At 44.4% G+C, this 9236-nt stretch overlaps 1 protein-coding gene across 1 annotated transcript; it reads right to left on the bottom strand.

Moving 5' to 3' along the window:
* Positions 1-458: 458 nt before the first annotated feature.
* LOC103015561 (heterogeneous nuclear ribonucleoprotein A1-like) lies at positions 459-1440 on the bottom strand. The gene has a single exon (XM_028164990.2). The coding sequence runs from the start codon at positions 1438-1440 to the stop codon at positions 514-516; it is 927 nt and encodes a 308-aa protein (XP_028020791.2). The 3' UTR covers positions 459-513.
* Positions 1441-9236: the final 7796 nt, after the last annotated feature.

Here is a 9236-nt window from a genome sequence, read left to right as displayed (position 1 = left end):
ATACTGTTGGGGTAGTTTACCAAAATGGCTTCAGAGTAGACTAACGTTACACAGCACATTTTAAAAAAAGACACATTTATTCAGTGTCATGATCAGACTACTACATTTAGCAATCAACAGCATGGGTGCAAAAAAAAAATCTACATTAAAACCCTTTGTTGGATATGTATATGTATAGCTGATTCACTTTGTTATGAAGCAGAAACTAACACACCATTGTAAAGCAATCATACCTCCAACAAAGATGTAACAAAAAAAACCTCTTTTTTGAAATGCTTTACACTTTCCACAGAACAGAAACTAAAATAACCTGTTATAAAATTAGTCACAAATACAGTCCTCAAGGGGTTTTTTGCCCATACACATGAGTATTGTCTAAAACATGTCTTCTTTGTAGCAGCTAGGCCCTGCCACCACTGTGCTTGGCTGAGTTCACAAATCTGTTGTAGCCCGTAGCTTCCCTGTCACTTCTCTGGCTCTCCTCTCCTGCTAAGCTTTGCTTCCTGGCAGTAATTACAACCTCCTGCCACTGCCATAGCTACTGCTGCTGCTGGAACCACCATAGCTATCTTGGTTTTGTGGTTTGGCAAAGTGTTGGCCTCCACCACCACAGGGGCCAGAACTTCTGCCTCCAAAGTTTCCTCCTTTCATGGGTCCAAAATTTGAAGATTGATTGTTGTAATTGCCAAAATCATTGTAGCTTCCGCCACCTCCAAAATTGCTTCCATCATTACCGAATCCATTATAGCCATCCCCACTGCCACCACAGCCACCACCACCGTGGCTGCCACCAAAGCCAGCTCGACCACTGAAGTTTCCTCCACGACCACCACCAACGTTTCCAGAACCACTTCCACCTCTTTGGCTGGATGAAGCACTAGCCATATCTTGCTGAGATGGGGCTTTCCTTACTTCACAGTTGTGGCCATTCACAGTGTGGTATTTCTGAATGACAGTCTTGTCTACAGGGTCATGGTCATCAAAGGTTACGAAAGCAAAGCCTCTCTTTTTGCCACTGCCTTGGTCAGTTATGATTTCAATCACTTCAATTTTCCCATACTGTTCAAAATAACCTCTTAGGTGATGTTCTTCAGTGTCTCCTTTAATGCCACCAAGAAAAATCTTTTTCACAGTTAAGTGGGCACCAGGTCTTTGAGAATCTTCTCTTGAGACGGCCCTCTTTGGTTTCCCAACTCTTCCACCCACCTCGTGTGGCCTTGCCTTCATGGCCGCATCCACCTCCTCCACAGTGGCATACGTCACAACCCCGAAGCCTCTGGAGCTCTTGGTGTTTGGACCCCTCATTACCACGCAATCTGTGAGCGCTCCCCACTGCTCACAATGGCTCCTCAGATTCTCATCGGTTGTTTCAAAGCTCAAACCTCCGAGGAAGAGCTTCCGCAGCTGTTCGGGCTCTTTGGGAGACTCTGACTTAGACATGATGGCTGTGGAGGGGGAGATGTCAACGATGCTTACACGGCAGGGTCCATAGGCAGAAAGCAAGATTCCGTTTTCTTTCTAAAACCCATCCCATCAATCAGACCCTCAATTCAGTTACACGCTTTCTTCCCAGAACTCATTAAATCATTCTTCCACTTTTGTTTCTTTTCTCATTTTCCCCTATCAGCCTCCCACTCCGATTTTGAGATTCCTGTTTTCTTTTCACCTCCCACTGAAATAACTTCTTGGTTATGTGCAGCACTGTTCTTTCCAGAATTACTAAATCATGCTTCACTTTCGCTTCTTTCCTCCATTTCCCCCTCCTGCTCCCACCCTGATGGCATCAGTTTATTGACCTTGGGTCTGCTTGTGCTTTAAATCTTTAGTAGAGGAGAGGAGACTTGCCCATTTCCCCCCACGTGTTTAGTTAGCAGACTGGATTTGGTGACAGCTCAGACACTGCTGTGTGGCCTTTCGCGATGCTGTTTATATGTCTGTTTGTTCTTGGGTTGCTCAATAGGGGCCCCTTGCCAACATACTTTAGAAGGGGGCTGCTTGGGTATCTGACCTTTGTGTCACCCTGCCATTAGCCCACTCTTCACTCACAGGAAGGCAATTCACAGGTTTTATCCCAATCCCACACCCTCCATCCCTTCCATGCCACTCTCCATCCTATCACCATATGTCTCAGTCCTGTAAGCCCTGTTCAAGATCCAGCTTCATCTGGCCTGACCCTGTTTGACAACAACCATTTCCCAAATGAACCCGTCCGGCCTTTTGTGTACACCAGGCATTCTCAAGCTTCCATGGCAACTTGAACATGTGGATTTTTAGCTTTGAAAATGGTCTTAAGCACCATCTGCCATATTTTCTGTGTCTCTCAGGGTGAGTAGATGAGGGTATCAATGAAACAAAGTTAGCCAACAGGGCTTCCCTGGTGGCACAGTGGTTAAGAATCTGCCTGCCAATGCAGGGAACACAGGTTCGATCCCTGGTCCAGGAAGATCCCACATGCTGCGGAGCAACTAAGTCCGTGAGCCACAACTACTGAGCCCGCGTGCCACAACTACTGAAGCCTGTGCGCCTAGAGCCCGTGCTCCGCAACAAGAGAAGCCACCACAATGAGAAGCCCACGCACCACAACGAAGAGTAGCCCCCACTCTCCGCAATTAGAGAGAGCCCCCATGCAGCAACGAAGACCCAATGCAACCAAAAATAAATAAATAAATAAAATTGATTCTTTAAAAAAAAAAAGATACAATTGCCACTATCATATTGCTGCTTTGAATAAGTAACTGTGCTTTCATCTGTCAAATTCCAGATCTTGATCTCAGGCTTGATAAGTGACACAGAGGGATGCTTGGAGGCACTGAGGACACTTTATCCAGGAGAAGGCATGGTCGAGGTAGAGAAAGAAGCTGTCATCAGTGTCAAACATCTCAAAATATTTCACATAACAGGAGTTGGACATGTTCTCATCCCATGTTCTACGTGTACAGGAGAACTGATTTCAACTTAGGCTAAGGACACATTTGTAACAGTGGGACTGGGTTGCCTCAGACAATGGTTCCCCTCAACAAGCAATGTCCAGGCCAATTGTGCTTTACAGATGGCCTGCTATAAAAACAACTATCTACCATGACTGCACACTTCCAAAGTACTTCATAAATATTACTTCATTTGACCCCGACCACAACTCCACACGTAGGTATTATAATGCCATCTCTCAGCTGAGGATCAGACAGGTTATATAACTTCCCCAAAGCCACACAGCAGAGCCAGGACTGGAACTCATTCACATCTACCTAACTAGAAAGCCCAGGCTTTCCTCACCACACTGCACTCCCCACAGATGTGCAGGGACAGGGGTCCGCACTGGCAGAAGGCTGTAAGCTGTCAGCTGTGCAGGCCACTTTAAGGCCACCCCAGCCCTAAGCTTCGGAGCTCTCACACCCCTTTTCCATGCTGTGAAGTTTCTTTTGACTGCCATTTTTTCCTTGATTGTAGCTTACAGGACTCGTGCTTCAGACCTATGAGAGTCTCAGTGGTACACAGGTGCCCCAGGAGAGAATAACCTCCGTGCCCCCTCTGTTAGGTCCATGAATTAAATCTATTTGTGGCCTGTCCCCATTCCTTCCATACTCTTGTAATCCTTGAAAGCACACATTGTTCAGTTCCTGAGAGGCATTCTCTTTCCCTGAGTAAGACAGTTACTTTTTGTTCTTTTTCTTTGGAAAGTCATGTTATGTCAAACTCCCTCTCCCTCCCATCCCAGTAAATGAAACCTTAAAGACTGTCTACAGAGTCTTCATCAGTCTGTTTGTCATTAGTACAGGAGAGGCAGCAATAATAGCAGTAATCAAGAACAAGGACTCAGAGCACATGTGGTACCTAGCAGTGTACTAGGGGCTGTCTGTGTCTTGTCCAGCTTAATGCTTCCAAAATCCCCATGTTGCTGCTGATAAAGAAAGGGACACTTGAAAACCTACACACAGATGTTTATAACAGCTTTGTTTATAACTGCCAAAACGTGGAAGCAACCAAGATGCCCTTCGGTGGGTAAATGGATAAACAAGCTGTGGCACGTCCAGATGATGGAATATTATTCAGTGCTAAAAAGCAATGAGCTATCCAGACATGGAGGAACCTTAAATGACTATTACTAAATGAAAGAAACCAATCTAAAAAGGCTATATACTATAGGATTCCAACTACATAACATTCTGGAATAGGCAAAACTACAGAGACAGTAAATAGATCAGCGGTTCCCAGGTGAGGGGAGAGGGACGGATAGATAGAGCACAGAAGATTTTTAGGGCAGTGAAAATACTCTGAATGATACTATAATGATAGGTACATGTCATTAGATGTTTGTCCAAACCCATAAAATGTACAACACCAAGAGCGAACCCTAATGTAAACTATGGACCTTGGGTGATAAGGATATGTCAATGTAGGTTCATCAATTACAATGAATGTACCGCTCCACTGGGAATGTTGATAGTAAGAGAGGCTGTGCACGTGTGGGGTAGATGGGATATAAGGGAAATCTCTGAATCTCCTTCTCAATTGTGCTGTGAGCCTGAAACTACTCTAAAAAAGAAAGTCTATTTTTTAAAAGGAAGGAAAGAAGGAAGGAAGGGAGGAAGGAAGGAAGACACAGCTGGAGAGGTTAGGTGACCTGCCCGGGGTCACAGGCCAGTGATTGGCAGGGTTAGAATCTAGAGTCCAGTTCTGTCTGTCTCCATTGCCCATGCTTTCTAATGAGTCCATGGAAACAAAGTGGCCCCTGACTTAGCTTTGCCTTTGAATGTCGGCCTTGCATGACCTCCCACACCATGGGCAGTTTCTCTTTCCAAGTCTCAAGACTGATTCTATGCAGAGAGCAAGGGGATCTCCCCATGGAGTATCTCTCAAAGTGTCCATGTGACAGGCAAGAAAGGACTCACCTGACCCCACTCTACTGCGCAGAATAGAGCTGGCATTAGAGGCTGCCACCTTTCTGTCTGCTGATAATGCAAAAATTGAGGACGTTTAGGACTTAAAAGGAAATGCCGATTAATGAGAAACAGAAATTCAAACACCATAAATCAGGTGGCCTTCTATATGTTGAGGAAAAGAGTTAGGAAGATTAAGGTCAAGGCCAGAGCCAGATTAAGCCTGATTCGGGTGGAGGGCAGCATGGGGAGGGGGATCCTCACACTGGCCACATCAGGGGGCGTCCCGGAGCAGGTGGGCCAGTGATCCTTGCTGCCAGAGCTGAGTGAGGTCAGACTCAGAAAAACGTGGATATCTACACAATAGAGACAGCAAGCTTTCTTTCCTGGACAAATAATTTCTTCGGAATCAGGATAATTTTATCCATCACCTCTTAAGGGTAAGACATGAATGGTTTTCTTGTACCACCAGAGGAAATTCTTCTCAGAAGCTAGGTGCTTACTGGGGAAACTATTTTATTAAGTGTTCTGGGTTGAATATAATACTGATTTCAAACAACTATAGCTGAAGTCATCAACAAGTACAATGGTTATTGTATGCACAAGAATCAGGGCCATATTTTATCTCTAGGTAAAAACTATTTTTAAGGTATTTCATAAATCACCGGCAAGGTCAACCATACTAAACATTCCAGAACACACGGGGGAAATCTCTGGGGGCGTGCCCAGACCTCCAGGCTGCAGTGATTCATTGTTCTGACACTTCCTGCACGCTGCACGGAGCTGTCCCGTCGTCAGCAAGTCTGCAGGGTCTGCAGAAGGCAGGCTCACTTCACAGGCCCCACAGGTGGGGACGACACTGAGCTGCACACCTCCTGTCACTGCACAGAGTGACATCACCACTGGGCTCACCCCCTGCAGGCCCGCTGCTGTCTTCACACAGCAAGTGGGGACAAAAGCAACCCATGGAGTAATGGTGAGTACTACTCTACAGGGAGCATTTTGCACCCAGCCCATCATATGGTCAGTGCTCAGCAGTGATCAGGAACAGGGACACAGCCCCCATCACCAGGCCCAGGTGCATTAAGCAGTATGTTCAGCCCTGATGCTTGATATGATATGGTTCAGGAATAAATGAATGCACCCATGAATAATGAAACACTAATAAATGGAGAATTCCCTATTTTTGCAGATGAGGATATTAAGAGTCAGGAAAATTGTATTTGTATTTGAACTGTATTCAGAAAAACTGAAAGCCTCCCTTGAGACAGGGGTAGCCAAGGAGATATAAGTGGAAGTTGTGAGTAGAACTTCTAGGAAAGCAGGTTAGAAGGGAGACTTGACAAGTGGCCTGAGCCTCTCTTGTTCTCGTCTTTCCTCTTTCTAGGTGTGAGGATACAGATGTGATGGCTGGAGTTCCAGCAGCCATCACAGACTCCTGAAGATGAAGTTGCAGGCTCAGGTTGACAGAACTAAGAGGACGTCTGTGTCCCCGATATCTGTGAAACCACCATGTTTTCCCTGGCACACATCTAATTTTTCACATGGCAGTGGGGAAACACCCTTCCATTTGACTTCAGCCATTATTAAGTTCGGTCTTTGTTACTAGTAGCCAAAGACATTTCCAACTGAAAAAATTCTATTGATTTCTCTCCTCCCAAACTCCTTGCCCCTTCTCAGCCTCCTTGCCAGGCCCTCCTCCTCTCCCTTCTCTAAACACTGGATTGATGTAGGGTTCAGGCCCAGGCCCTCTTCAAATCCCACAGCTTAAAATATCATCCACAAGCTAATGACACCCAAAGTGATATTAGTAGCTCAGACCTCTCCCCCAGGCTCCAGACATATCCAACTGCATGGTTGGGTTTTCCCGGTTAGCATATCCAAAAGAGAACCTGAATATTCCTCACCAAGTAGCCTTCCACTCACCCATTCCTCCCCATTAATAACCTTGTGTTATTTTCTTTGTGACGTCATCACAATTTGAAAATCAGCTTATCAATTTCTAGTGCATTCTTTAGAATATGTACCTCATAAAAGCAGGAATTCTCTCTGTCTTCATCCCTGGCTTCTAAATCATGCCAGCTCAGAGACCATGCATCCATCAGGAATTCAAGAGCCAGGCCAGAACTTCCCTGGTGGCGCAGTGGTTAAGAATCCGCCTGCCAATGCAGGGGACACGGGTTCGAGCCCTGGGCCGGGAAGATCCCACAGGCCATGGAGCAACTAAGCCTGTGCACCGCAACTACTGAGCCTGTGCTCTAGAGCTTGCAAGCCGCTACTATTGAAGCCTGCACGCCTAGAGCCCGTGCTCCACAACAAGAGAAGCCACTGCAGTGAGAAGCCCGCGCACCACAATGAGGAGTAGCCCCCGCTCACCGCAACTAGAGAAAGCCCGCGTGCAGCAACGAAGACCCAGCGCAGCCAAAAATAAATTAATTAATTTTAAAAATAAAATAAAATAATTAAAAGCCTTTATTTAAAAAAAAAAAAAGAGCCAGGCCATTGTGACCAAGTGACAGTTTTTGTTTATTATGTATCTTTAGTCTTCATTCTGATTTCTGGCTTTTTCATCCAAATTGACAACATGCAGACATTTATCAATTGACCTCTCCATCCCAGAGTTCTTCCATTTGATTCTTCTCACAGTTATAACAGTATAAGGTTTAGCAAACTTTCAGAGCCCCTGCATATTAAAATGTTTTATTTTCTTAACATATAAAACTCAAATTGACGGTAATAAACATGATTTCTCTGAAAACTTAGAAGATGTTCCATTGTCTTCTAATTTCCTGCTGTTAATGAATAATCTAACATTATCCTGGTGTTTTGTTCCTTTCTGAGAAACATGTACTCTCAGATTGAATGCTTTTATATCTATTTTTAAAATCACTGATTAAATTAATAGAGTATATCTATGTTTGTTTTTGAGCAAGTTTACCTTAAATGTCATTATTGATTATTGTCTATGAATGAAGTATATTTTTTCCCAGCTCAGAAAATTTTTCAAACATTGTATCTTTGATTATTGCTTCTTCTGACTTGTTTATATTTCTTCCTCACAATAGCCATACAATTCAAAGGTCGATGTACTTTTATTAGGCTCTGTAACTATTGTATTTCTTATTATTATTTTCATCTCTTTGTCCTTTTTCAGTGAATTCTAGAAAAGGAACTTAAGTTTGCCCTCAACATTATAGCATTTTTCTGCTGGTTCAGTTCTTCCCTTACTGCCACTGATAGAGATTTTAGCTCTACTGTTGTATGCTTTTTGGAAGCCTTTTCCTAATATCACTGTTGTCCTTTTCATCTGAGCTCAGATCTCAGACTGCTCTGCTGTCAGCAGCCTGATCTCTTCTAATAATTTCATATATTCTTATAGCTCACTAAGAACATGAAATACAGATCTTTAAATTACTTTTTATTTCCTCCTAAAAATAATTTTTTAAAAGTTGTGTTTTTCAAATGTATTCAGTGTATTCAGTTCAGAACTTTTGTATTGGTTCTCTAGTGGTTTGATTTTTTTGGTTGTTGTGTATTCATCTTCCACAAGACCTTGTTGACAGAAGACATGCAGCACAATTTTACCATTTTTGCCCATCCTCTGATCCCCTCGTTCCCTGGAGAGCTAAAGTTGGAAGGCAAAGTTGGTTCACATCCCGTCCACATGGCAGTACCTTGGTGTCAGGCACTCACTTGGTGGGCTGAGGATGGTCAAGCTCTCCCACATACTTATGCCCTAGTAAGTATGCGGAGGGGCTTAATTTTCTTCCACCAGGTTCAATGCACAGAAGATGAATGGCTCTCTTGCTCCCTCAGCCCCAGCCAGCAGCATTGTACCTGTGAAAACCACACCTTTCAGGATTGTTGTGACATGCCCTGCCCTTTATCTCCCTCAGATTGCAATGGGCAGGGAGGTGGAGAGGGGGCAGGGTGCTATTCAATACTCCGCTGGGTTCAAGGACTTCTTCAGACCTTGGGGAGAAAGGGGTCACCAAGGCCTCTTCTCACCTCTGGCCAACTGAGCCACTAACAATGAAAATGTCATCAATTGTGCTTCTGAATCTGTCTCATTGTTGCTGAAGATAATGGAAATCCCTCCCAAGGCTAGCAATTGTTGATGGTGTTCCTGTGAGGTTTTTTGTGTTGTTTTGGTCATTTTCTGTACTCTCATGTGTATTTTAAGGACAAGTTGGAAGAGAGATTACTCAGGGCTGAACCAGCCTCAGGTCATAGCTAGCCTCATTCTCTTTGACTCTCTCATAACACAGAGCCCAGAAGCTGGCACACGGTAGGTTCTCAGGAAGTACAAACAAATTAAGAGTTTGGGCACAGAGAGATCAGCTCGGTGCTTTGTGACCA

The sequence above is a fragment of the Balaenoptera acutorostrata genome, chromosome 16 (assembly GCF_949987535.1).
Source record: "Balaenoptera acutorostrata chromosome 16, mBalAcu1.1, whole genome shotgun sequence".
NCBI lineage: Eukaryota > Metazoa > Chordata > Mammalia > Artiodactyla > Balaenopteridae > Balaenoptera > Balaenoptera acutorostrata.
The sequence above is the reverse complement of the archived record's forward strand: the minus strand, read 5'-3'. Positions and strand labels throughout refer to the sequence as shown.

Coding starts and splice junctions, on each gene's coding strand:
- LOC103015561 (XM_028164990.2), bottom strand. CDS start 1,440: ATGTCTAAGTCAGAGTCTCCCAAAGAGCCCGAACAGCTGCGGAAGCTC.